This window comes from Peromyscus eremicus, chromosome 3 (assembly GCF_949786415.1).
Source record: "Peromyscus eremicus chromosome 3, PerEre_H2_v1, whole genome shotgun sequence".
NCBI lineage: Eukaryota > Metazoa > Chordata > Mammalia > Rodentia > Cricetidae > Peromyscus > Peromyscus eremicus.
The window spans coordinates 94,924,718-94,952,552 of record NC_081418.1 but is presented as its reverse complement, the minus strand read 5'-3'; the positions used below and the strand labels follow the sequence as shown (position 1 = coordinate 94,952,552).

Sequence of the window (27,835 nt, the reverse complement as noted above, 5' to 3'; positions counted from 1 at the left end):
CAGAGGTAAAGCAGTACTTAGGAGAACTTAGCAGAGCTGTGGGAGCTGACCTTCCTGACCTCCCCATCCCGTGTGGGGCAGTTCTTTGTGGTGTGTTCTGTCTGTCGATGGGTCTGTTGGCTGATTCTCCATGGCTGGCCAAAGGTACTGACAGCCGACCCAGGAAGGGAGGCACCAACTTTTGTTCAACAGTTCATCATCCGTAGAGCATAGGTGGATGAGTGTAATGGGCCTGCTGACATCAGGGGTTCTTGTGGTAAGCTCCTGAGGTAATGGCAGCCTCAGACCCCTGCCACTGAGGGGCCAGTGGTGGTTTGCTGAAAAGGTGGTGGCATTTCAGACGATCTGGTTGCTACTCTGGCCAGGGTAGCGCTCAAACTTCCTGTTGGCTTCTTCACTGAAGGCATCGCCTGCAGAGTAGAGGGGCACTGTGAGGGGCACTGTGAGGGGCTGGCTCCCTGCAGAGTGAGGGGCACTGTGAGGGGCTGGCTCCCTGCAGAGTAGAGGGGCACTGTGAGGGGCTGGCTCCCTGCAGAGTAGAGGGGCACTGTGAGGGGCACTGTGAGGGGCTGGCTCCCTTCAGAGTAGAGGGGCACTGTGAGGGGCTGGCTCCCTGCAGAGTAGAGGGGCACTGTGAGGGGCTGGCTCCCTGCAGAGTAGAGGGGCGCTGTGAGGGGCTGGCTCCCTGCAGAGTAGAGGGGCACTGTGAGGGGCTGGCTCCCTGCAGCGGCAGGAACACGTGCCCATCCTAGGGAATGGTGGGGAGGTGCAGAAGCCACTTGGGCAATGAAGGCTTTCTCCTCCTCCTCCCTCCCCGGCCACCCGTCACCTACCGATGTGGCAGTTGTGCACCCAGATCTCCTCCCTCCCCGGCCGCCCGTCACCTACCGATGTGGCAGTTGTGCACCCAGATGCGGTGCCCGTCATATTTGCAGTTACATTTCATGGCATTGTTGGTGAAGTCGCTCTCCGCTACCTCAAAATTGGGGTTGATGACCACCTGTGGGTTAGAGAGAATGCTGGGATGACCCAGCTGCACCCCTAAGGTCCAAAGGTGTCTGCATCACCCACCCCAAACCGCAACGTTCGAAATCCCGGGCAGAGGCCAGGCACCTGGAGAATGTAGTTTCCTGGTTTCACATCTGTGATGTCGATCCACTGACAGTCAATGTCGTGCCTGTAGAGATCCCAGCATCCCACGGTGATGCCCTGCTCTCCAAAGTTGGCACACTCGTACCTCTTCGAGACATCTGAAGGGAGTGTTGGATGTCAGCGAAGGGCAAGACTAGGCTTGGGCTTAAGTCCGCTCTGGCCCCAACTCACCCTCCTGACACTCAGTGTCTTCTAGACAGAAACTAGCTTTGTGGCCCTCAGCCACCTTGGTGCCGTTGGGGGTCAGGATATCATAATGAGTGAAGATGTCCATGCTGTGGTAATGCCTGTGGGACAAGGGAACTTGTGATTCTTTCCCAGATTCCAGCGGGCTTGTCACATCCCCTGTAGCCTTGCCTGTCTCTTTGGCCCCCTTTTGCCCTCTCACCCATGGCACTCATGCCACACCCAAGAGTGGCGCCCGGCCTTGGGCCTGAAGTCGGCTCTTCCTAGGTTATGGATCTGGGAAGAGAATCGGAGCAGACGCCGATGGCCGTAAGGCCAGTTGGCCGAGCGGGCGGAGCTGGCCAGGCACTTCTCCTCAGCGGCGCAGTACAACATGTGCAGCGGCCGGTCCTCGATGTAAGCAGTCTCCTGTACCAGTGCCGAGTGCAGCAGGAGGTCTGAAGCAGCTGCGTGAGAAGAGAGAGGGATGGGAGTCACCGCTGAGGGTCCCCATGGGACGCAGGGTTCCCATGGCCAAGGAGTGCCCCTCCAGATCACAGCACGTCTCCCGCCAAATGAGGGGTGGTCCAGAGCCCTGCTTCTCTAGCTTGTACTACCCACTCGCCACTCACTCTCAGAACAGATGACTCCTGCAGTGAAGCGGGTTCCTGTCCTCTTGCAGGTGACGTGGGTGCTATGATGGGCACATTGGTTCAAGGACAGCTCAGACCCCGTGCAGCGCACTCCACTCATCACCACCTCAGTTACATTCCCTGAGTCCCAGTACCAGGTCTCCTGGGGGATGTAGGTGGGGGTTTTGGTGAGGCCATAGGTTCCAGTTTCCAGGGCCAAGGGACTTGTTTCCACAGTCCTTTGCCCAAAGCTTTGGTGACAAGAGATTGGGTTTCCCTTTCCTCCTCACTTACCTGCAGGCCATGGTTGGCGTAGCCCAGACCAAGTTGCCTACAGGCCACCATGGCCTCCAGTGTCCCCCAGTCATCCCCACAGATGAGGCCCCAGCGAAGATGCCCAGGTACCCCTATTTGCACCTCAACTCGCCCCTCATAACGGCTCCGGCCCCCACTGAGTCGGATCTGCAGAGGTACAGAATAGAAGGAGTGCAGGGGGACGCTTTAGGGGTGACAGCAGGGAGCAGAGACAGAGAAAGGGCTGGCAAATGGCAGGGTCATGTGGGAGCTGTGGGACGGCTGGGCCTGGGATAAAGGGCTGGATGCAGTCAGGCCATGTTTTGGAGGCTAGGCCTAGACAGAAAGACCCAAAGTAGAATGTATGACTGACCTTAGTCTCCACTCCAGTATAGGGGAGATTGCATCGCACGCCAGCATCCTGGCTATGGGAACAGTCCTCGGCGGTGATGTTCTTGGAGGGGCACTTCCAGAGGGAGGATTCCTGGCCAGAGCACCGAACGTCACTCAAGTGGATAGCACCCATGCCTAGAGTCAGAAGTCAGGGCTGAGGAGGTTGAAACTAGAACGTCAATGCCCCAGAGGACTCCAAACCTTCCTAAGGACTGTACCCCTAGTAGTGTGAACATCCTCTCCCCTCACCCTGCCCCATCCGGGCACCACTCAGGGCCTCTCGAGCAGTGCCAAAGCCCAGCTCTCGGCACACCACGCTGGCTGCCTGCAGGTCCCACTTTCGGTCACAGACTGTTCCCCATGTGCCAGCCTTCAGGACTTCCACTCGGCCCTCTCCAGGGTGAGCACCACCCTTTAGACGCACACGGACCTGTAAAAGACAGACATGCCCAAAGAGGTGAATAGAAACATTAATTTGGGGAGGGCTATGTAGCCTGGGGAGATGAGTGAGATTTTTATGACAGAGTGGGTGTCATCAGGTCTGTGGCATAGTCACGGGAAGGTTCCCTGTCTTTAAAGGTCAGGGCTGTTCTTAGTAGAGGGCAGGCTAGGGAGTTCCCACACTCTGTAGGAAAAGGTCACATTCACTGTCTTGGGCTGGGAGTGTAGCTGAATGGTCGATTTGCCTAGCTAGCATGTGTGAAGCCTGGGGTTCGATCCCCAGTAGAGCAGAATGAAAACATTCATTGTCTTACCTCCCCCTGAGGCTTCGGCTGTTGGTGCTTCTTCTGACCAGTAGAGGTGGCGTAAAGAGGGCCCAGCACACAGCTCACCACTGCAGGGCTTCCCCCGGAGCACCGGCTGGTGTCATTGGCACGGTAGAACTCCAGAGCACAAAGCGAGAGGTGGGCTTCTGTGCCCACACACGCTACCCCGTGCAGACCAAAGGAGTGTTGCTGCTTCTGGGCCAGCATCCTGCGGGGACAGGAGGGAGGTGCAGTAGGGTGAGGCTGAGTTCTTGCCTCCCTGCCCCACAGCCACCTGTCACCCCGCCCCCAACTTCTCATGACCTCTGATCCCTCTTTTTCCCCCTTCTGTGTCCTCCTTGGGAGAGACAGGATTGCTAGTGTGTAGAGAGACAGTGTGTAGTCTGAAAGAGCTTTGGCTACCCAGTCAGGGTCTTTGGGGGACTTTCTGCAGCAGAACCCTAGGGGAAGGGTGGCCAGGTTTCATAGCAACCTTGTTCGTTTTTGTTGTTTTGTTGTTGTTGTTGTTGTTGTTTTTTTTTCTTTGAGACAGGGTTTCTCTGTGTAACTGAGAACTCACTCTGTAGCCCAGGCTGGCCTCAAACTCACAGAGATCTGCCTGCCTCTTCCTCCTGAGTGGTGGGATTAAAGGTGTGTGCCACCACCCCCCAGCTGCAATCTTGTTCTTAATAACCCAAAGGGAGGGTCAGGCTGAGGCTGAGGCCAAGGCGGCCATGCAAATCGAGTGGGAAGCCAGAAGAGACCGCTCAGAAGGAGCGGCTGGCACAAACGAAGCTGGCCTGAACAGCCAGTGAGCAGACCTTTCTATTAGGAGGTGACTGAACAAGCCAAATGACTGTGAGCCAAAATGCAAAGTCCTGAGGAGGTCTGCATCTCAATGGCTTCTCAGAGGTCAGAGGGGCCTCCAGGTTGGAAGCCCTGTCATAATATGGCAGACAGCTATGGTAAGAGTAGACTGGAAGATGGCAGTACAAAGGGCTGGTGACGGCTCTCTGGAACAAAGACAAGTGCAGGACAGACGAAAGTTGGAGGGACCACATGGCCCAAGAGGGAAGGTGCCTATGGACATCCCAATGGCCAACATGGCCCAAGACCCGATTTGAGCTGTAGATGTCTTGAATCACACACACACACACACACACACACACACACACAAAGCAGGCAAAGGAAGCAGGACACTTTACAGAATACCCTTGGAAGCCCAGGATAAACGGATCCCGAAAATCAAAGTGATCAGGTACTCTCAGTGTTCTGTTAGGCTGAAAATTGAAGTCAGGCCTTCATAGGAAAAGACATCTAACTTCTCAGCTCTCGCTCACCCTCTCCCTACAACCAGTAAAAAGTGGTTATAAAGTGCACGCTTTAATGTGGGGGTCGGGGGGAACCAAAGGATAGTTATGTTGGGCAAAGATGACTCAAGCCACAGAGGGCTGCAAGAACTCACACTCATCAAGTTCTGAGCTCTTGGACAGCTACCAGGACAGAAGCCCATGAGTGAGGCATGCCATGGGGGTGGGGTGGGGTGGGGGGACGCTGGACTTGCTGAGGAGAAGAGGGGACAACGGAAGGGATGCCTTCTCTGGTCCTCAGTCAGAAGGGCCTGGTGGTGGTGGTGGCGCACGCCTTTAATCCCAGCACTCGGGAGGCAGAGCCAGGCGGATCTCTGTGAGTTTGACGCCAGCCTGGTCTACAGAATGAGATCCAGGACAGGCTCCAAAACTACACGAAGAAACTCTGTCTCGGAAAACCAAAACAACAAAAAAGAAGTTGTCAGGGAGATTTCAGTGGTGCTGCCTGCCTTTTAGAGACAAGTTGGATGGAAGGATTGGAAGTCTCCTACTCCCTTGAATTCTGAGGGAGGTCAGGAAGAAAATATGGAACTGGATGCCTGACTATTAACAAGTAGCCAGGTGGGTCTGTGATTCTTAAGTCATCCCTGGAAAGGTTCCATAGGCTGCCCTCCACACCAGGTAAACTGGTAATGTTTACTTTTTTAAAAAGCCCTTTAAATATTTGTATGTGTCAGAGTGTAGGTTTGTGCACGTGACTGTAGGTGCCCGAGGAAGCCAGAAGAGGGCATCAGCACTGGATCCTCTGGAGCTGAAGTCAAAGGCAGTTGGGAGTTGCCCAATGTGGGTATTGGGAATTGACTTCTGGTCCCCTGGAAGAACAGTGTACACTCTTAACCGTTGAGCCATCTCTCCAGCTCCCAGTAATATTTACTTTAAAAAAACAGAAATAAGAAGCATTCATCAAGTAAAGCAGGATGAGAACACCCGTATCTTGGCCACACCGTGATCTTGTGGGGAGAGGCCGGCGTGGGTCAGAAGTGCTAGATTCTACTGGAACTCACAGAGGAAAGACAAGCACACAGGGCAAGAACCAAAAGTCCTACGACTAACACAGTCCCCAGAGACTCACATCACAGTGCCTCACTTCACATTTCTAGAAGGATCTGGAAGGTGATCGTCACAGCGGCCGCTCCACCTCTCCTCAGTTCCACCAGTCCGACAGGCCTGTCTGGGACCCTTCCCTGCTTACAGCCCTGCCCCTGCCCGCCGCGCTTCCTCTCTGCCTCTGACTCAAACCCATTTACCTCTTGCTTGGCCCCCTGCCCACTCGGGGCTTGTGTTTGACTTTAAACTTGTTGATTGTTCTGCAAAAAGGAGAAAGATGTTGGTAGAGGCAGTGGGTGAGGATGTGGCCCAGGAGAAGTGAAGCATCCTGCTTCTAGAAGGACCCCTTGTTCACCGTATGGGGAGGGCAACTGATTTCCGAGCGCATAAGGACTGCTGAAGGAGGGCATATAGTCAGCAACTCCCGATGCTCACTGAAATCAGTGCCACTGAAGGCGAATCTAGTTATGGAAATCCAGGTGAGGGAGAGGAGAGGTCAGCGGAAGGTCAAGGGAGGGGAGAGTGGAAATGTTCTTGGACCAAGGGAGTTGAGCTGGAAGTGGGGGTGGGTGGGGAGGAGGAAGAACCCGCAGGGGCTGAAGCTGCAGTGGAAGCCTTTTGGGAGAAACAGAGAGACACAAGTATCTCTTCAGCTGTTCCCACGTAACTTCCTCCTCCCGTTCCCTAAGATCAAAGCTCACCCATTCCCATGCTTTCCTCCCTCCCTCCCCTGGGAGCAGCCATGATCCAGCTACATTCCTAAGCTGTAGGATTGGGTTTTAGGATGGACATGGATAGGTTTCCATCCATCCATCCACCTCCTGAGGCCTCAGGGGCTGGCAGGAGGTCCCGGGGCTCTTGCCCCTTTACCTTCCAAGGGGCTTGGGGCGTCGGGCCGAGGCTTTGGCCGCTCGCTTCCTCAACTTTCTGTGAGGATAAGACAAGATCAAGTCAGGATTGGTGTAGAACCAAGTGGAAAAGGCCAATGTAGCCAGAACCGGTCCCAAGATTCATTTCCTAATAGAGAACTATTCCAAGAGTAGTATGATGTCATCAGCTACTTCCAAGGCCCTATAGGCTGTCCTAGCATATGAATAGGGGGGTGAGCCTCAGTGAAGGCCATGGACTTAGAACAGTGTCCCAGTAGCAAGACCTTTAGAAATTAGATCAAGACAGATGAACAGGGCCGGGCGGTGGTGGCGCACGCCTTTAACCCCAGCACTCAGGAGGTAGAGGCAGGCAGATCTCTGTGAGTTTGAGGCCTGCCTGGTCTACAAATCGAGTTCCAGGACAGCCAGAGCTGTTACCTAGAGAAATCCTGTCTTGAAATTAAAATAAAATAAAATAAGGAATGAGGGCTTCTGGGTCTGGAGGTTTGTGGAAAACCTCAGGGGAGGCCAGAGGAGGGATGCTGTGGAATATTTGTTTACACTGTATGAAGATATGTCACTGTGATTTATTTACTAAAGAGCTGAATGGCCAATAGCTAGGCAGGAGAAAATAGGCAGGACTTTTGGGCAGAGAGAGGAACTCGGAATGAATCTAAGTGCCCATGAGATATCAGTGAGACACTGAGGAAGCTGGAACAGTACAGAGAAGAGATAACCAAGCCACTTGGCAGAAGGCAGATTAATAGAAACAGGTTAATTAAGTTATAAGAGAGCTAGGAAAAAGACTAAGCTAAGGCAAAGCTTTCATAATTAATAATATAAGTCTCCGTGTTGTTAGTTGTGAGCTGGTGGCCCAAAAGGAAAGTCTGATTACAGAGGGGGGCATTGGGATTTGGAGGACAGAGAACTAGCTCGGGTCAGGCCTCGGGAGGCTGTCTGCACCTCCTTTACTCCTTTGTGTGTGTGTGTGTGTGTGTGTGTGTGTGAAAGAGAGAGAGAGAGAGAGAGAGAGAGAGAGAGAGAGAGAGAGAGAGAGAGAGATTCTAGGGTGGTCTCTCCAAGGAAGGCCCTGGCATGGCACTGTCTAGGCCTGAGACTGCTGGACCAGGGACAGAGACCTACATATTTGAGGACGTTAGCTTGGTTTGGCTGTGCGTCTTCTTCCTGCCCAAGTTCCAGTCCCACATGCCTGGTCATTCACAAGCTGAGCTCATCTCCCAAACATGCTTGCAGGGAAGTAAATCTTTTAAATTGGCCTCAAAAATTGACTTACTTCCTTCTCCAGGTTTCCTTAATTCAATTTCTCCTCATTGTCTCTTTAATTTTGAAGACTTTAATTATGGCTCCTCTTTGTCCTGTCCAATCCTGCGTATGCCTTTGGGAGGGGTGGGGCATGCAGTGAAGTGCGGTGTGGGATTGAGACAGGGACTTTGATGTATAGCCCTGCCTGGCCTACAACTTGACCGGTGCTGATTCTCCTGCCTCTGTGTCACACACATCAGAATTACAGGGCGGAATCCCTGTACCTGGTGAGCGCAGACCTCGGATCCGCTTTTTAAGCAGAGGTTCATGGCGTTCCCTGTTGTCGCCTTGAATATCTTTTCTTTGTCCATGTCCCTGGCCTGCCATTTCTCTTGAGTGCTCCCATGTTTTGACATAGTAACTGTATGAAGCTGCACTAGGGTTTGATGTGTGCATTTTTGTTTATTTACTTTTCTTCCCTGCGTGTTGTCCAGGCTGGTCTCGAACTTGTAATCCCCTTGCCTGAGCCTCCCATGTGCTGTGATTACAGACATATGCCATCATCAGGCATGACTTTTGTGTGTGTGTGTGTGTGTGTGTGTGTGTGTGTGTGTGTGTGAATTTGTTTTTTGTGTATGAGTGTTTTGCCTGCAGTGTGTCTGTGCACCATATGCATGCCCGATGCTCTCAGAGATCAGAAGATAACATCAGAGCTCCAGAACTGGAGTTCCAGATGGCAGTGAAGCACTGTGTAGGTGCTGGGACTCGAACCTTGTGTGGTCTGGAAAAGCAGCCGGGGCTCTTGACTGCTGAGCAATCTCTCCAGCAATCTCTCCTTGTATTTTTTGAGAAGGGTCTCACTATGTAGCCAAGGATGACCTTGAAGGCACAAGCTACATATCCAGCTTTTAATTGTTTTAAAAGATATTTGTTTCATCAAAGTAATTATTTAAAAGTTTGCATTTACTTACATGTGTATGTCTGTGTGTGTGTGTCTGTGTATATGTGTGTCTATGTGTGTGTGTCTATGTGTGGGTATGTGTGTGCAGGCATCCATGGAAGCCAGAAGACATTGGGTTTCCTGAAGTTAGAGTTATAAGTGTTTGTGAGATCTGATGTGGGAGCTGGGAACTAGTTCAAGTCCTCTGAAGGAACAGCAAGTGCTTTTAGCTACCGAGTCATCTCTCTAGTCCCATAATTATTTTATTATGAAAACCCATTTGAAAAAGCAGGGCCACAGCCTGATCATGTCATCTCACAGACCTCTTCATTAAAACACTTTTCCCCCCTCTTTTTTGGAGACAGAGTTTCCAAGTTGCTCTAGAATTCCAGATCCTCCTGCCGTAGGCTCCAGACTGCTGGGCTTATGGGTGACTATCATCATGCAAAGCTTCACTGAAACACTTTACTGGAACTGGATGTGGTAGCACCTTTAATCCCAGCACTTGAGAAGCAGAGGCATTCGATCTCTGTGAGTTGAGGCCAGCCTGGCCTACACAGTGAGTTCCAGGACAGTTAGGGCTATGTAGAGACCCTGTGCCTCTCCCAAACAAATAAACCAAACAACCAACCACTCTAGTGTCTTCTCCCCATTACCTTTATTAGGAAGGTCTAGCATGGCCTGTACCTGTGATCTGGTGCCTATCTACCTCCTCCTCACTTATCATCTTTATACTCTCCACACCTTGCACGGAGGTCGGTAAGTATGTACCATAGTGACATGAACGGAAGAGTGACTTCTCAAACCAGACATAGTAGAAAAAGTCCTCATTCCTAGCACTCAAAACTGAGGCAGAGGGATGGCCAGTTCAAGCTGTTACTTAGGGAGACTGTCTTTTATAAAGAAGTGTCTTCTTCCACAACACTGAAGCTCCTGGAGCCTCGGTTTCATTACCTGCACAAGAGTAGCAAAGAGTTCTGATAGCGATCCATTCTTTCCTTCCTTTAAAGTTCTATAGCTTTCACATATTCTAGAACACCAAAACAAGTTTAAAAACTATAAATACAAAACTGGGCACAGTGGTGCACACCTGCAATTTAATAAAGAAAACCCCAAAACACCTTAAGTTGACCTCTGGCCAACACACACACACACACACACACACACACACACACACACACACACATCTTTAAAGAAACAAAAACGGAGCAAGGAGTAAGGCAATCAAGAGGATAATGGCTGGCAAGATGGCTTAGTAGGTAAAAGCTTTTGCCATTGAAACCTAATAACTTGAGTTTGATCCCAGGAATCCAGTGTGGAAGGAGACAACTGACCCTTGAAAGTTGTCCTTTGACTTCCCACATGCACCACAGTGCACACACACACACACACACACACACACACACACACACACACACATGAACATATACACATAATAATAATAATAAAATAAAACAATTCAAAGTCAAAGTAATGATTGGAAATGTGATTAAATGCCAACCATCAGCTGGGCATGGTGATACAGACCCATAACCCCAGCACTTAGGAGGTGGGGGCAGAAGGATCAGGAGTTCAAGGCCAGCCAGGGATACATGCGATGTGGTCTCAAATGAAAACAAAACAAAGACACCTCTGGAGACAGGACAGGTGGAATGGATCAGCATACAAAGGAGCTTGCTGTCTAGACGACTAACCTGAGTTCCATCCCTGGGACCCACATGGGAGAGAACCTCCTCCGCACATCCCCCTCTGACGTCCATCTACTCACAGCGCACTCAAAATCAGTAAAGATGTAATAAAAATTAAAACAACAACAAAACAAAACCTCTGCTCAAAACCCTCCAATGGCTCCTTACCTCACAGAGTGAAGCCACCGTCTCCCACGGGGCCCTCTTTGACCCAGCTCACCAGTTCTTCCCACCACCTCCTGTATCACGTCACCTACCATGCTGTCCTTGGTCTACTCGGCTCAGCCACACTAATGTGAAGACAAGAAGGCCTTCTCGCCATCCCCCTCTCACAATTCTTCCTCGCCTACCTGTCTGTACCGCTGTGTCTCCCCCACTTCCCCCTCCTTACCCCTTACTCCCTGCACACCACTGAGACAGGCACACACAGGGCTAGCTTAGCAAACTGGGACTCAGTTGGCCTGAGATAACACATACACATCCCCTTTCTCAGCAGAGCACTTGGCACCCTGGGACCCCTGCCTGCATCTTGCTGCATGCACACCTATCTCTGAACAAAGCAACTGGGTCACTCTGGCATACAGCTGACCTAGCAACCCTTAGTAACTCCCTTTTTGGAGCAAATGCATCCTGGAACATATTCAGGAACTAGGGCAGTGAGCCTATCCAGCCTAGGCAGGTTCTGGGGGCCAGTGCAGTAGGGTAAACTGTGTTCTCTGAGTATACTTTTAGGGAAAAGCTCCAATTCACCATCATATGCCTATGCATGATTACGTGTGTGTGTGTGTGTGTGTGTGTGTGTGTGTGTGTGTATGATTAAAATCAGATGCATCATGGGAAAAGACATGAGCAGTAAACAAAGGCTTATATAACCCAAGCCTGCCAATCAAAATAGGAAACTGTCCATGGTTCACCCCTTAACAACCAGCTGCTTCTCCTGGGCCCACAAAAGGAAGCCCTGGGCAGTGACCAGGTGTCTAGCTCAGGTGGCCTGCTGCCTGCTGCTTGCTCTCTTGCAGCCTATCTGTTCCACACTTCCACGTGACCTTTGAACAAAATCCTTTCCGACTTTGCTATTTGTGTGCGCTCTTTTAGCTTTTTGAGTAAGAGGACAGGAACCTCGTTCTGACAGAGGCCACGGTAACACCACCATCCTTCCATTTCCTAAATTCACTTATTTTCTGGGTGCCCCTGGTGCCCAGAGGAAGAATGCTTGTGTTCACTGTGGAACCTCTGAAGTCTACAACTGAGGCCAGCACAGAGTGGGGCATCAGATAAACGCTGGATGAGTGACCCTCTAGGTCTTGGTTCGCTCCATCCTTAGCTGGGGCTTAAATCCTACAACTGTTTTAGAAGCTGGTGTTTGGATCCTGAAAGACAGAGCCTGGATGACAATAAAGGTACAGCACACAGCTTTTGTAAAATGGTGTCAGTCCGCAGGCAGCCGAAAGAACTTTCGGATGTGCTTGGGCACCACAACAAAGAGAACTCCAGCAAATATGGAAATGAGTGGATGTTAGAGAATGTACCGACTTTAGAAAAAAAGAAAGGGAGAAAAATAAAGTTTTCTTACTCTACAGACAAATGCTATTTGAGAGTAAGTTGCTAAACAGAAAGTTTGTGAGCATTTAGGGAAAACATATGGCAGTCCTTAGAGATCTAAAATTACTGAAATGATAAAATTACACTCAAACTACTATGATAGCTCTCTATGGAGGATCACTAAATTTGGAGGCTGGAGACAGATGTCAGCACAGCTTCTCGCCGCGTTCTGACAAGCATATAGTCAGGTTCAAAAGGCAGCTTTATCCGTATCAGAGATAAGACCTGAAACCGTTTTTCTGGTTCAACACCAGATAAACGCCAACTTTCTTCAAAGACTGGCACTCCTACAATGCCCTGTCCCACTGGGTCACATCTTATGCAGTGCGCTCAATGGAAAGTCATCTAGCTGTCGTGAAGCCTGCAGGCGAGGGAAATAAGTAAGAGCTGAAGAAAGCGAGCATTTGGGGCTTGCAAACACAGGTTGCAGATCGACACTGAACAGATCTCCAAGTATCTGCCCGACTAGCGTGGGCTGTTTATCCAAACTTCCAAATGAGATGCTCCAGGAAGGAAGCCGCCCTTTGCTCAGAACCGTTCTCTAGGGTGGGTGACTCGGCGGCGCCGGCCAGTCACAGTCTCTGAGGCCCCAGGCGCAGCCCTGTGCAGACACCCGCAGGCACCGCCTCCGACAGGCAGCCGCACCCTCTGTGAACTCTGAACTCCCGAGGCCCCAGCGCCCAGGCCCCAGAAATCTGCCTGCCGACCGATGACGTCACCCGCACGCGCTCGCATTCTGCCCGCTCGCCTGTCTGCCTGTTTCCTATCCTGGGGAAGAAGAGCCTTCGAGGTCACGCTCGGTTTCCCGGCCGGCCGCCTGTGTCACAGCAGTCTCCCTGCGTCCCCTCCCTTAGACATGGGCTTCCCACAGGCTCCCTCATCCTCTCCAAAGTCTGCAAACACCCCTGGGCCCCGCACCTGTAGAAGGCCATGTTGACTCTCTTTTCTCCAGGGAAGCCCAGCATACCGCAGACCACGTGGCTGTTGTGGGCACTCCAGCCTTCGTCACACACTTGCGACCAGCCCTCGGGAAGCCTGACTTCAACCAGGCCCTCAGTCACAGGCAGGGGTCGCCTGCCCCAGTCCACGGCGGGTCGGAGTCGCACCTCCTCCACTTGCAGGTGATGCTCCACCTGAGATGGGACCAAAGGCAGAGGAGAGCTCCAGCAGCCGTGCCGTGCCACCCCGAAGGAGCCCCGATTGTGTCTGCTGTAAAACCCAAGGGTGGGACCACTGAGACAGGGCTAACAAGGACGATGCCAGGCCCGCTGCCTAGATGGGGGATGTGCCCCAGACGGCAGTGTGACAGTAGCAGAGTATATGCTATGCCCGAGAAGTAATAACAGGGCCCGAAGGCACTGAGAAAGGGAAGCCTTGATAAATCTGCTTGAAGCAGGAGGAGGCAAGCTTCGCAGTGAAGTGTCTTAGGAAGAGGGAAAAGTAAGAAAGAGTTTGAAGGAGAGGAGAAACGTTGGAGGAGAGGGACAGGTGGCCAGGAATGAAACTGGAGAGGCTCATGCCAGGTTTAGTAACTCCAGTGTGAATACTTAAAATAATTGGATTTGGGGGCTAGAGTTCTTCCAGAGGACCCGGGGTTCAATTCCCAGGACCCACATGGCAGGCAGCTCATAACCACCTGTAATTCCAGTTCCATGGGATCCAGTGGCCTCTTCCAGCCTCTGCCTACTCTAGGCATGCACGGGGTACACAGACTGTACATGGCCGCAAAACACCCATATACATTTTTAAAAATTGGATTTGGCAGTGCGGCACCTCATTGGGCCCCCGCCTTCCAAATTTCCCGGAAACCCACATTATCCTATAAAGGCTTACAGGATCCCTTTATAATGTCTCTTCTAATCACATACAGCCACCCCATAGCTTTTTTGGTGTGTGTGTGTGTGTGTGTGTGTGTACTGCAGACCTCAATGACGTTGGAGTCCGAGAAGCCAGGAAGGCGCTGGTCCTTGCAGATGACGCCAGCATCCTCATCATGGGTACAGTCACTGTTTCCCCAGCCCCGGGAGGCACATTCTGTCACACTTCCCTCAGTCCCACTGCAGCTCAGATTGTCCAACCAGATCCGGCCTGTGGAAAGGGAGATGAGCAAACAGAGGAGTGCCTGAGGGAGAAGGATGAGGGAGTGATGGGGCTGGAGATGGAGAAGGGGTAAGGACTCTGGAGGGGAAGAGGGTATAAGCTGACACAAGGTTGGTGGTGATCCGGGACACTGAGAAATTGATTAGGGTGAATTAATAATAACAACCAAGAACCAACATTTAAATTCTCAGCAATAAGGGTCCATTTAACAATAGCTATAAGTAAGCACCTACTGTGTGCCAAGTGCTCTGCCGTAGTACGTACATACTTAATCATTCTCAGACTGGAGCTGCCAGAAGACAAATACTTTATGTAAATAGACCAGGGCTCCAAAGCACGATGTAACTTAAGATTTTGACTTCTCCCTGAGACTTGGGAAGTCTTTTACTTCACTCTGACGTCCTTCTCTGCGGCTTTTTTCTGTATACCTATGTTGCCTGCTGCCACAGAAATCCTTTTTTTACTTTCTAGATGCTGTTGAGTATCACCGACCACTCAGAACTGGGAGGGGCCTCCTCAAAGGTACGTGTCTCAGCCAGTGTTAGGTGAGGGGCACCTCACCTAGTCTAACAGAGCTTACTTACCCTTCTGCCCCACGTGGCCACATAACCATCGGAAAGTCCTTGTGGGTCTTTACAACTTTCCCCAACTAGGTCTGACTCAGTCCTTTGATGCCACCCAGAAAACCCTTCAGCCAAGACTGTCCTTGCTGAATTTGAACACCAGCATCATGTAATTGCTAACTGGGGCTTTTTTGTTTGTTTGTTTCTGTGCCAGACTTTTGGGGTTTTTTTAGCCATTCCTCCTAAAACGTGGCTTCTGAAAGTGGTTTCACCTTCCTCTGTCTCCCCTTTCCTCCCTCCTTCTCTCTGGAGGGCTGAGCAGGGCAATCACTCTACCTCTGAGCTACATACATCCTTAGCCCACTTCCCACTGTCCCTCTCAAAGTGTGGCATCTCCAAGTGGCACTTTATCTCGGAAGTGGTAGAGCTGCTGGGAACAGGGGGATCAACACAACCCCAGGATGCACGCATATCCGCATATCCGCCCATCGGCCCCACTGTGAGTCCATATGGTCTGAGAGCACTTCCACCCTCAGAGGACTGTGCCCTAACCCTCACACTCATACTTGAGCCACATGAGTTCCAGCTTGATAGTGTTAGCTCTAGCCTGGATCCTGATTTTGTCAGCTGTGGTATGTGACCCCTTCTGGCAATGGGACATGCAGACAACATTCACCTGACCTCACATTCTCATCAAGTTAATTGCACTTGGATCATTCAGGGTTCACCTGCACTGGGCTGTCCTTGTGCATGGCTTTCAGAATCTTACTTTGCAGAAGAGAATTTATCAACCCTCTCCTTTTTCTGCACATGGAACATTGGAGGCTCATGAAAGGCACGGGCTAGCTTCAGGGCATATGGCCCGGAAATTACTATGTTAGATGGTTTATTATCTGTGGATTTACTTAATTCTATCCAGTCTTGGTGTCCCGCGTCCCTGTGGCTGTACCATCATGGCGTTCTTCTCTCTGTACTTGAACTGCACTTAGGTAACATCTGGGCTAGCCCAGAGCATTGCTCACCTGTTCCCGGGCCATATTTGGCACTATGGGTCCATCCTGTGGCTTCTGTGAAGCCCAGTTCCCGGCAGAGGACATGGGCAGCCTGCAGTGTGAAGTCATCGTCGCAGATGGTGCCCCATTCGCCTGCACGTTGTATTTCCACACGGCCTTCATAGGGCTTTCTAGGAAAGCCCGCCAGCCGGAACCTCAGCCCCTGGCTTCCCACCTTCTTCTCTGGGTCAGTGGAAGGGGATGGAGACCCCACACTGGAGCTGCACAGCAAATGCAGCAGCAGCAGCAGCAGCGGTCCCCATGGAAACCACACATTGACAGGTCGCATGGCAGGCAAGGCCCGAGGCGGGGGCACTAAGGGACAGAGAGGGAGAGATTCGCACTAAATGAGGGTAGGGACATGAAGAAAACAGGCACAGCCTGAGAGACCCAGACTGGGGGTGAGGGAGGGAGACTCTCCCTTTGCAAATAATAGAACCGCTGTAAGTTGTTATGTCCCACAATGCCCTCCCCTCCTTTGACCAGCATTATCGTCATTACCGTCATCACCATTTTACTCCCATTCATGGGGTGGATGTGGGGGTTACAGGCCAAGAGTGTGAGGATGGTCTAGATAAACAGAGAGACTGAAAACAGGCACACAGAGAGGATGACCCAGGCAGACAGGATGTGAGAGTAAGGGAGACTGTGGGAATGAAGGGAAAAAAAAAAACAAAAACCAGAAAGACACAGGGTGAGAGACACATTGAATATGGATAGACGGGATACAAACCCAAACGCATAGTATTGGGGACAGACACAGAGAGGCACAAAACACGAGAGGGAATAAAGGCCACGGGGCAGCACAGGAGAAATGACAGGGGGACCCATGAAGCAGGCAGACTCAGGCAGCAAGCAGTACAGGCAAGGGGAGCCTGGGAGAGCAGACGCCGCCTGAGATCTCAGAACGATGAATGAGAGGGCTATTAGTGGTTTTCTATGGAAGCAGATGCCCAGGCAGGAAATGCTGGGCTAAACAGGGTAGGAGAACCTTCAGCCACCCTCCCTAGCACATGGGCTCCCAAATACCCTGCGGGGTCAGGGGCTCCAGGAGAGCTAGGTTCGAGCTGGGTAGGGTTTGGTGTGGGGTTGTCCGAGCTTCCGTCACACCACTGTTTCTGTTACTGGGCAACCACAAGCTAGGGCTGGCTCCTCAGCTCAGGCCTTCTCCATCCAGGGCTGAAAACATCCCTCCACGGCAAGGGGGCCCCCAGAATTGCTTCCCCCAACTCAGACAAGACAGCTTTGTTCTGGAGGCGTTTGGCCTGGAAGCCCTGGTGTTCCGTTTAGAGCCTCCCAGCTGCACCCTGAAGCCTCCATCCCCAGTGTCTGCCCAGCTCTCCACTCTGGTGTTTCGCTCCTCTAGCAATAATAAAACTGTCAGCTGGTTGGCTTCTCCGACTCCATCCCAAATCAACTTTCCCCCTGGTCCACCATCCTCTCCATCCCCAACTCCTCTCCGGGCCTGCAGTGACTCCCCTACCTTCTTCGCCTAGGCAGAGCCCCAGAGGCTGGAAGCAGAGTCCTGGTCCTGGAGATTAGTTTTAGGACTTCCAAAAAAAAAAAAAAAAAAAAAAAGTTCGGCCAGGGGAGACCGGACCCCCCCTTCCTCCCCCCTCTTCGTCGGTCCCTCCCACGTCCCCTAGAGCCCTCCCACATTCCGCTTTCTCCCTCCATTCCAGCCAGGCCAGTTCCCTCCTCTAGATCTTCCCCTCCCCCGTGGAGCTGGCTGCAACCGTCCCCCTGCGCCCCCCCTCTCCTGGCTCAATGAAGCTTTCTTTTCCCCGCAGGTTGGAGGCCAGGCAGCCGCGGTCAGGATGCTGGACTTGCAAACGGTTTCGGGATCGGCCCCTGTGGCTGCGGGAAACTTTCCAGCCCCCCAGCCGTTCCTCCACAACTCCAGCTAGGCAGAATATTAACAGTCCAGTTCAACTCCAGGGCTGGGCCATGGGAGCAGGTCCCGCAAGGGGAACTAATGTCCCGTCCAGGGGGCCCCCTTGGTTGTTATGGTGCTCCCGGGGTGCCTGCGGATGATGTCACGGCTTTCACTCCGATGTCACGTTAAGCATATGACGTCACTCTCAGCCCCCATTTCCCAGGCACTAGGGCCCTCTGGTTGTCAATCACGGCTTCCCTGAATGGCGCCACTGTGCAACAGTAGGATAAAGGCCCCAGTCCTCTTATCTGGGGACCCTGACTTCTTCCTGCTGGCTCCTCTTCCTCCATTCCCCCATCATCGCCGCAGGGGCCGGGGAGGGGCGGGCACGCCTCTGGCACCCTGCAGCCCCGCCCCGCCCCGCCCCCTGCCCCTGGGGCCAGGAAGCGCGGAAGGAACCGCCCGGACCATGGAAGGGGCTGTGATGGAGGGTCCGCTCTTTCTGCAGAGTCAGCGCTTTGGGACCAAGGTAGTGTGTGTGTGTGTGTGTCTGTGTGTGCCGTGGGGGATGGCGAAACCCCTCTGGACTAGAAGTGGGTGAAAGTATCCAGAAAGAGGAGAGGGGCCGGAAGCAGGTCGAAACGCCGCGCGGGCAATTGTAGAGCCCCTTGAAGCCCCAGGCTGTACCCTCCTGGGTGCGGAGTTGGGATGGCATTATCTTTGGGAAAGTGTCCCTGCCTGGGAAGCCCCAGACTCAGATCGGCCTGCGTGGGTCTCTCTTTCCCCGTGGGGCGCGTGCTGCCCCGCACTCCCGCGTCTTTCGTTTTTTTCCCAGAGGTGGAGGAAAACCTGGGCTGTGCTCTACCCAGCTAGTCCCCACGGCGTAGCGCGGCTGGAGTTCTTTGACCACAAGGGGTCGAGCACTGGAGGGGGCCGAGGCGGCTCTCGCCGTCTGGACTGCAAGATGATCCGCCTGGCTGAGTGTGTGAGCGTGGCCCCTGTGTCTGTGGAGAGTCCCCCTGAGCCCGGCGCCACTGCCTTCCGCCTGGACACCGCGCAGCGCTCGCACCTGCTGGCGGCGGACGCCCCGTCCAGCGTCGCCTGGGTGCAGACTTTATGCAGAAATGCCTTTCCGGTGAGGGGATGGGGGTGAGCGGCCCTGGGCCTAAGGGACACTGCGAGAATGGGGGCTATTACCGCAGCACTGAACCTCCTGCACCCACTCCAGACCTAAGGGAATTACATATTCCTCGATGTTCCTTTTTTCCGCAGAAAGGCAGCTGGGCTTTGGCGCAGACGGAGAACCCGCCTAAGTTTTCTGCCCTGGAGATGCTGGAGAATTCGCTGTACAGTCCCACCTGGGAAGGTAGATGCTTGGCATGAATGGAGTCGGGAGATGTGCTGTCGTGGAGCTAGTGATTGGAGTCTGCCGAGGCCCTAACCTGCCCCAGGGCTCCTTCCTCTTTCTATGTGTTCCTTTCAGGCTCCCAGTTCTGGGTAACCACGCAGAGGACGGAGGCTTCAGAACGCTGCGGCCTGCAAGGCTCCTACATACTGAGGGTGGAGGCTGAGAAGCTGACCCTCCTGACTTTGGGAGCCCAGAGTCAAATCCTGGAGCCGCTCCTTTTCTGGCCCTACACTCTGTTGCGCCGCTACGGCCGGGACAAGGTGCAGGGGCTGTCTGGAGGATGACTGTCAGGGAGGGTGTAAGATGGGGGTGGGTGTAGATGACCGATTCCGTTCCCAGGTGGTCTCTTCTCTGCAGATACACTGACTTGGTCAGACCTGTGACTCAGCTCTTATGACAGTCCTTATGACTCAGCTCTTATGTTTCCCTCCACACCCTCAGGTAATGTTCTCTTTTGAAGCGGGTCGCCGCTGCCCCTCTGGCCCTGGAACCTTCACCTTCCAGACTGCACAGGGAAATGACATCTTTCAGGCAGTTGAGGCTGCCATCCAGCAGCAGAAAGCCCAAGGAAAGGCGGGACAGGGACAAGATATCCTCAGGACGGACTCCCATGAAGGGGAGGCAGAGGGAAAGGTAGCTTCCCCTCCTGTCCCTCAGGAGCCCCTGGGCAGCCCCCCAGCCCTATATGCTGAGCCTTTAGACTCCCTGCGGATTCTCCCAGGCCCTTCTCAGGACTCTCTATACTCAGACCCCCTGGGCAGCACCCCTGCTAGGGCAGGGGAGGGGGTGCATTCGAAGAAACCTCTCTACTGGGACTTGTATGGGCACGTGCAGCAGCAGTTGCTGAAGACCAAGCTGACAGACTCCAAAGAGGACCCCATCTATGATGAACCTGAGGGCCTGGCCCCAGCCCCTCCCCGGGGCCTTTATGATCTGCCTCAGGAGCCTAAGGATGCATGGTGGTGCCAGGCTCGGGCGAAGGAGGAGGGCTATGAGCTCCCCTACAACCCCGCTACAGATGACTATGCTGTGCCGCCTCCTCGGAGCTCGAAGCCTGTCCCTGCCCCCAAGCCGCAGGGCTTGGCCCTTCCTGACCCTGGTACCACAGGCGGCAATGGCAGCAAAGGTCACAGCTCAGACACAGCTCTGTACAGCCAGGTCCAGAAGAGCGGGACCTCAGGGGGTTGGGACTGTGGGCTTTCTGGAGTAGGGAGTGAGGGGGCAGGGGTCAAGTCAGAGGGCTCCACCTGAGACAGTTGCTGACAGGAGCTTCATGGAGAGGTGGCACTGAACATCAAACCTGTTCTAACCAGCCGGAACCAGAGGGTGGGAGGGGCCTATGTTAAGACTAGGGGACCAGAGGCATGGAGGGATGACCAGCCCCAGGAAGTCATAGGAAGTAGAACACATGATAAGGCTGAGAGGTAGGCTCTGGGGAGGCGGCAGCGCTAAGGAATGGATGGCTCCTGGACTAGGCCTATGGAAGGGGTCTGCTGGTCAGAGTGGGTGCACTTTGGGGAGGCCAGTATGGATCCTCGGTCTTGTATTGTTCTTTGGCAGATGTATTTTTTAATTTATAAAATAAATCTCATTAAAGCCAGTTTGGGTTGAAAAAGTCTGTGTGTGTGAGTAGACACAGTGGCAGCATGTGCTGGAGGCGAGTGTAGACAGATCAAGAGAAGAACCAGAAACATGTTGGGGACCAGGGAAGGAGGAAAGGGCCCCAGGCAGGGAAGTCTACCTGTGGTGGCTCAGAGCCTGGGTGGCCGCGGGCTCACCTGGGCTGGTCTCTAGCTCTGTGACCCTGGGTCAGGTATCTGCTGTCCGCAGTCCTTAACTTTCCTCCACTGTCCTTCCACCAAGGGTGAGAATTTGGCTCGGCTTCCATGGGTTGCTCGCACTGAAGTGGATACATTGCCCAAGCACTTAGTGTCATCTAAGGCATCGGAAGGTGCTTTCTAAATGGCAGCTATTTTTTCTGTAGTTCAAGGGAGCAGACAGGAAGGGAGGCAGTGTGGGGAGAGGAGATGAGGTGTGGAGTAAGCTTCTTTCACAGTGTCCACTCCCTTCTGCTGGGCAGCACTACAGCACCCTGCCCCTTCCACATACGCACACGCTTGCTCACAGGGGTCTGAAGCTGAAGGGAACTGCTGTGGGTGGTTTGGGAGGGGGACTCTTCTGGACCAGGGTTCAGGTTCTAATGTCTTGGTTTTTCTGGAGCTGTGAAAACCTCATCGAAATTCTTGAGTTGCAGTTTCCCAAGGGTGACCTGACCTCGTCCACCTTCTTACACAGAGCTGCAGGAAGAAATTCTGGCCTAGGAATGCTCCGAACAATGGTAGAGGCTTACTGGGCATTTACTTATTTGTGTCAACACTATCAAATGATCCAAAGGAGAAAGAAAATCCCTGCTGGACAAAAGACAGGCCTGGGTGTGTTGCTTTCAGCCCTGGGTTGGGCAATGGCAGCACTGGGGACCGAGGTGGGAGAGCCTGAGCTCACAGGCGCAGATTGAGAGCAGGCAGATCTGCCCTCAGGCAGCCATCTGTGTGGAATGGCTGTGTCCTGGCGCTGGGGACTTATGTCTGAGAAAGATACTCTTCCTCTGAATCAGAGGGCAGGAAGGTTCCTGAGGAAGCTTTGCTGGCTGCTGACGTCTTGGGAGCTCTAGCTGGGGCTGGAGCCACTGGCAAGGGGACCACTGTGGCTCGAACTCTGCTGGTCTGCAACTGTCCAGCCTGCAAAGAACAACCAGAGTCCTCTGTGAAGACCAGACAGTTCCCAAGTTCCTGTCACTGTTTCCTGCTGGACTCTGGTCCTAATTCCTTCCCAGATCTCACTCCTGGAGTGACACCCTGAAGGCCCAGGGTAGTGACTGGAGTCCCCTGGGCTGCAACCTCTGCAGCATCTTCTTGCCCGGTGTCCCTTCTCTGTCAGCTTGCCTACCAAGCCCTCACGGTGGGCTCTGCTCCTGTGCATCTGGTCATTGCTTCTTCCGGAGTTTAGAAACATCCTTCAGCAATTTTAGCTGAGACAAAAATGGGGGTTTTTCCAAATGCTCAGTTACAGAGAAATCAGGAAAGTCCTCTGAGCAAAAGGAAACCTTAATACAATAGACCATGGACCTCCTAGAAACACTTCAGTTTCCCTTCTGATCTCTCCTGCCCTTCTTTTCAGGTCTCACTGTAGCCTAGGATGGCCTCAAGTGTCCAGCAATCCTCCTGCCTCAGCTTCCTGAGCGCTGGGATTACGGGTGTGAGCCACCATGCTTGGCTTTTGGTTTCGAGCCTTTTCTCCGGAGCCCCATTCTGAGGTAGGAGTCCAGGTGTGGCCCCTCACCTGTCCTCTGTGACGCTCCCCTTGCTGGTACTGTGAAGAGTAAGTGAGCTCTTGTTAGAAAGCCTGGCCCGTGCTGGGCCTGGCCCGCGCCGGGCGGTGGTGGCGCACGCCTTTAATCCCAGCACTCGGGAGGGAGGCAGAGCCAGGCGGATCTCTGTGAGTTCGAGGCCAGCCTGGGCTACCAAGTGAGTTCCAGGAGAGGCGCAAAGCTACACAGAGAAACCTTGTCTCGAAAAACCAAAAAAAAAAAAAAAAAAAAAAGAAAGCCTGGCCCGCGCCTGGAGCTCTAGGCGCCTTCCTTTCCCTTCCCTTAGGCAGTTCTAGTCCCGCCTCCCTGTCAGCCCTGTTTTCTTTCCAAAGAGAGGGCAGTGGTTGGCGTTCCAGTGTGGCCTGTTTGCTTAACAAGACAGCCAGCAGATAACATCACAGTTAGAATACCTAAGCCACAGGTGTGATGGCATGAGCCATGTCACCTCTCCCCACCCTCCCTCCCCACCCCCGGGAGGCTGAGGCGGGCCGATGGCCAGCTCAAGATCAGTCTGGGCTGTACTGCTGCGTGGTGAGCCCAGTCTCCGGAAAACAAAACAGACCCCAGACCAACCGACACCGCCCCCTGTCCGCTCCCCCTCCCTCAGCTACGGCCTTCGATTGCCTCAGCAGGTTCTCTCTCCTTCTTCAGCTTGGTTTTCCCCTCCACCCGTGGGGGTGTGGAGTGGGCCACTCTCTTTGTTCTGGTGCTCTTGCGGGGTGGAGACGGAGCCTTGGACTCGGGGCACAAAGGGGATGGGGACAAAGGGAAGGACGGGACGGACGAGGGAGAGGTACCTTTCTAAGGCCCCGGCTCTCCCAGCTTGTGCAGAGGCGCCCCTGAGGCTTGGCATAGGTGCTGCTCAGATGTGCGTACAGGTGGCTCTCCACTTGCAGGGGGTTGTAGGTGGGCCCCAGCTCCAGGCTGTCTAGTGTGCTCTGAGGAGGAGGAGGAGGAGGAGGAGGAGGAGGAGGAGGAGGAGGGACGCTTAATTCAGGAAATCAAGGTCATAGAACACGAGAGGCCCCCGTAGAGACCTGAGCATGTGAGAGGCTGGGGGATGGGGAGGACCCCAGACCGCGGCTGAGGCTGAGATAGGTGAGTCCCGCTGGTGTCCGCCCGCCCACGAGAGTGTGCTGATGTCGGGCGAAGTAGATGGAACGCCTGGTGGTTAGAGACTCTGAAGCCCCTAGTACTAGCCCCAGGAAGTGTCACTGGGTTCTGAGAAAAACCAGAACTCCCCGAGAGGTACAAGGAGTCCAGTGTGGAGGCCGAGGGTGGGTATGTCTTCAGGTTACAGGCAGGGTTGAGATGCTCCAGTCCTCAATACAAGTACAGGGAGTTCTCAGCCTGAGGTGAGTGGGGCGGAGAAGGAGGCCATTGGAGCACAGCATTCCTGAGTAGCTAGGTTTTCCGGCCACAACATCCTGTGCCAGGAACCACTGGCCGTGAAGGGAGACCCTCCCGAGGGAGCCAGGGCACTCCTGCCCACCTCTTTGCCTTCCCATGGCTGTCGAGCAGCAAGCACAATCCCAGACTCTGTCCTTTCTGCTCCTCAGCCTGCCGTTCCCACTCTCCCAGTCCAGAGCCCTCTCCACCCCAACCCGGGAGGAAAGGCAGGATCTAGAGAGGAGGAGGGCTGGGAGAGCACAGGGGAGGAGGTGGAGAGGAGGGGAGAGGGGGTGCCGAAGAAGGCTGCCTCCTGGCCTGCTGGCTGCTTTGCATTTGAATTTCAGACTTCTTTTACTCCTCTTCCCCAGCAGAGGCCCCGAGCACAAGCATGCATATACACACTACAGGAATGCAGTGTCACACAGAGGTGCGCAGGTGGAGCCACAGACACACTGCCATCTGTCTAGAGGCTCGGCACACACACACTAGAGCACCGTGACAAACACTTGAAGACGTGAGAATCCGCCCATGTCTTCCCATCGGCATCTCCCTTACTGCCATCATGTCTTGGTTCGATGGCTCCCACCGGGCTTTGGTCCCTTCCTTCCTGTTGTCCCCCTCTCCTCTATGAAACCTCACAGCCTCCTCTGCAATGCCCAGTGCAGATGAGAGGAGGCTCATGACGGCTGGCGTTCCGGACCAAGCTAAACAGATCAGATTGAGCACCTGGACCTGGACTTCCTGTCTGGACTTCCTCTCCTGCCTGCTGTCAGCTTTCCCTTCTGGGATACTGGCCCCTTTTTCTTCGCAGCTAGCTACTTGTTGGCACTCATTTACATCAGATTTCAGGGGTATATATGTGTGTGTGCATGCATAGGTTTGTACATGTGCCCACATTTGCGGGATCTTCTCTTAAGATGGATGGCACTAATTCCCAATTATTTGTCTATGTCGAGGCCCATTTCTCTCTCAACTATCTCTTCACAAACCTTATTTCCCTCAAACCAGGTTCTCTTCTCAATTAATTTTCATAATCGGACCATTGACTTCCTCTCACTTCATTTTCTATCCTGGCTTTTATCTAAGATGGCCGTAACAAACCCCATCTGCTCCCCATCTGTTCCCTTATGGTCCACTTTTTTCTCCCTCACCCCTTTCTCAAGCTCCCTTCTATTTGTCCCATGGTGTGTGGTTTAAACGGGATTGACTACCACAGGCTCATAGGTTTGCGTGCTCAGTCCCCAGTTGGTGACTACTTTGGAAGGATTAGGCAGTGTGGCCGTGCTGGAGGAAGTGTGTCGCTGGGAGTGGACTTTGAGGTTTCAGAGGCCCACATCAGGCCCCGTGTCTCTCTGCCTGAGGATCAGGATGTAGCTCTCAGCCACTGCTCCAGCCATGTGTGCCGCCATGGTTTCCACCATGTTGGTAATGGACTAAGCCTCTAAACTGTAAGCCAGCCCCCAGTTAAATGCCTTCTCTTGTAAGAGCTGCCTTGGTCATGGTGTCTCTTCACAGCAAGAGGACACTAAGACACAAAGGCTGCACTTGCCTCCATCATCTTCAGGCTGTCTTCAGGGGGGTCCTCAGATAGCAGGGGGAAGAAGCCAGGCAGCATCAGTTCCCTCGTGGCCACCAACTTCACCAGCAGTGTGAGAGACTGAGATGGTGTGATCACGTAGAAGCTGCTGGCGGCGACATTCTGGTTGTGTCTGGCGATCTGGGGTTCCCCTCTGGCCAACAGCAGCCAGTCTCTTTTCTGCAACAAGGACATACATCTTCAGTCTTTGGTTGTTTTGAGGACAACCCCAACTGAAGATTCTGAGTTCTCTTTGGGGTGTCAAGGAGGAAAGACACATTTCACTTTGGCCCTTAGAAGGGAGGAGCTCCTGATAGCACAATTACTGCTCTTCCTGCCTGGTTTACAGAGAATACACAAAAAGGCTTGTGTGTGTGTGTGTGTGTGTGTGTGTGTATTTACACAATTACAGAAAATACACAAAAAGGTTTTGGTGAAGACATATACTAAGAACTGTTCTTTAACTTGAAGTGGGTACGTTCCAGATAGACTATTAAATACTAAGTGTGGAGTCTGAAAAATGACAATCTTGTGTATGTTGTATGTATGTGATTTATTTATGTGTGTGTGTGTGTGTGTGTGTGTGTGTGTGTGTGTGTGCAGGCATGTATGTGCCATGGTGTGTGTATGTCAGAGGACAAGTTTTGGAACTTGGTTCTTGTTGTGGCAGGGTTTTTGTTTCTGGTGTCTATTCTAGGCTAGTTGATCCACATGCTTCTGGGCAATTCTCCTGTCTCCACCCCTATCTTGCCATAGGAGTGTTGAGATTAAAGATGCATGCCACCAGGGCCCAGAGAGAGAGATGGCTCAGCAGTTCCAGGACCCACATGGTGGCTCACAACCATCTGTAATTCCAGTTCCAGGGGATCCATTGCCTCCTCCTTCTGGCCTTCATGGGCACCAGGTACCCAAGTAGTGTATGGATGTACATGCAGGCAAAACATCCATACACATAAAGTAAAAACGATTAGAGTGCTTGGATTGAACTTGAGTGATTAGGGTTGAATGGCTAGTGGTTTTACTCAATGAACCATCTCTTTTATCCCAGATTTTTTTTTTTTTTACCAGCTGGGTGTGGGGGTATTTACCTTTAATCCCTGTACTCAGGAGATGGGGGCTGAAGGATCACAACTTCAAGGCCAGCCTGGCTTATATATGAGACCTTGTCTCAAGAAAACAAAAACAAACAAACAAAAATTCTTTCTAAAATTATAATTCTTCCTAAATACATTTTTTTGCACTAGAAATTGAATGTGATAACATTAAATCACCTCCTCCTCTTCTTCCCCCACCTAAGAAAAGCTTTTGCTATGTAGCCCAGGTTATCTAAGAACTCACTATTGTAGCCCAGGCTTGCTAGGCTGCTTCAACTTCCTGTGCTGGGATCAGCCAACATGCCTGGCTCTAAGAATTAAAACTCTGTGTGTGTGTGTGTGTGTGTGTGTGTGTGTGTGTGTGTGTAAAAGATAACCTCAGGTGTCATTTTTCAGGTGCCTGTTTTCTTAAACAGGGTTTCTCTTTGGCCCGGAACTCACCAAGTAGGCTAGGCTGGCTATCTGGTAAGCCCCAGGGATCCATGTGCCTCTCTACCACTGGGATTATAAGCTTGTCCCACCATGGTAGATTTTTTTTTTTTTTTTTAATGTGGGTTGCTCTAGGGATCAAACTCAGGTCTGACTGAGTCATTTTCCCAGCCTCCCCTCCCAAAATAAATAACAATTTATTTTGTTATTATTATTATTATTATTATTTGTGTGTGTGTCACTAGAAATTAAACTTAGGGCCTCACACATGCTAGGCAAACACTCTACCACTGAGCTATTTTCCCACCCCCAAGTCTTAAAGTTAGTCTTGAAATGGAGGTGTGTAGAGGATGGTTTGGAGCATCGGGTCTTGTTCTGAGAACAAGAGTCTGGTGATGCTGCACTAGCTGCAGTTAGGATGGGACGGATGACTGTGGGGATGCCCCTGCAAAGCTGTGACTGTTCTTGTGGTTGACAGTTAGGGGCTGATAATTTTGGAAGTATGGTGCCTCTTCAATAAAATCTTGGATAAAGATAGATGAGAAGTATGATGCTTCCTCAATAAAAGAATGGGTGGAGATAGGTGATATAACCCAGTGAAGGGTTAAGAAGATGCTGAAGCAGCCTGCAGACCAAGAAGAAAAAGAGGAAGTGTGTAGGGAAAGCTTTAGTACAACAGGACAGTGGGTGGGGACAGGACCCTGAGATCAACTCAGCCAGTCCACAGGACAAACAAGGGCTGGACCCTGGGGGCAGTGGTGAGTGTCACATGCCATGGAGACAGCAGAGGATAGAATGAAGACAAACATTTACAAAT

General features: G+C 52.6%; 3 protein-coding genes across 3 annotated transcripts in view; 1 reads left to right on the top strand and 2 right to left on the bottom strand.

The window, feature by feature from the left end:
• Nucleotides 1-110: 110 nt before the first annotated feature.
• Nucleotides 111-17,448, bottom strand: Loxl3 (lysyl oxidase like 3). The gene is made up of 14 exons (XM_059258024.1): nt 17,360-17,448; nt 15,847-16,191; nt 14,086-14,249; nt 13,080-13,294; nt 3,392-3,611; nt 2,886-3,066; nt 2,617-2,771; nt 2,244-2,411; nt 1,950-2,112; nt 1,541-1,784; nt 1,324-1,439; nt 1,114-1,250; nt 889-1,000; nt 111-410 (listed from the first exon to the last, which is right to left on the bottom strand). The coding sequence occupies exons 2-14, from the start codon at nt 16,163-16,165 to the stop codon at nt 337-339; spliced, it is 2,268 nt and encodes a 755-aa protein (XP_059114007.1). The 5' UTR covers nt 16,166-16,191; nt 17,360-17,448; the 3' UTR covers nt 111-336.
• Nucleotides 17,449-17,685: 237 nt separating this feature from the next.
• On the top strand, nt 17,686-20,754 carry Dok1 (docking protein 1). Its single transcript, XM_059256740.1, has 5 exons — nt 17,686-18,281; nt 18,588-18,887; nt 19,025-19,118; nt 19,236-19,420; nt 19,602-20,754. Exons 1-5 carry the CDS (start codon nt 18,015-18,017, stop codon nt 20,409-20,411), a joined length of 1,656 nt encoding a protein of 551 aa, XP_059112723.1. The 5' UTR covers nt 17,686-18,014; the 3' UTR covers nt 20,412-20,754.
• A 745-nt stretch (nt 20,755-21,499) lies between these two features.
• The window catches only part of M1ap (meiosis 1 associated protein), a 74,739-nt gene continuing 68,403 nt past the window's right edge, over nt 21,500-27,835 (bottom strand). The window contains exons 7-9 of the mRNA XM_059258022.1: nt 25,469-25,675; nt 23,325-23,465; nt 21,500-21,898 (exon numbers count right to left, since the gene is read on the bottom strand). Of these exons, the coding sequence (XP_059114005.1) occupies nt 21,740-21,898; nt 23,325-23,465; nt 25,469-25,675 (507 nt within the window). The 3' untranslated portion in view covers nt 21,500-21,739. The remainder of the gene's footprint in view (nt 21,899-23,324; nt 23,466-25,468; nt 25,676-27,835) is intronic.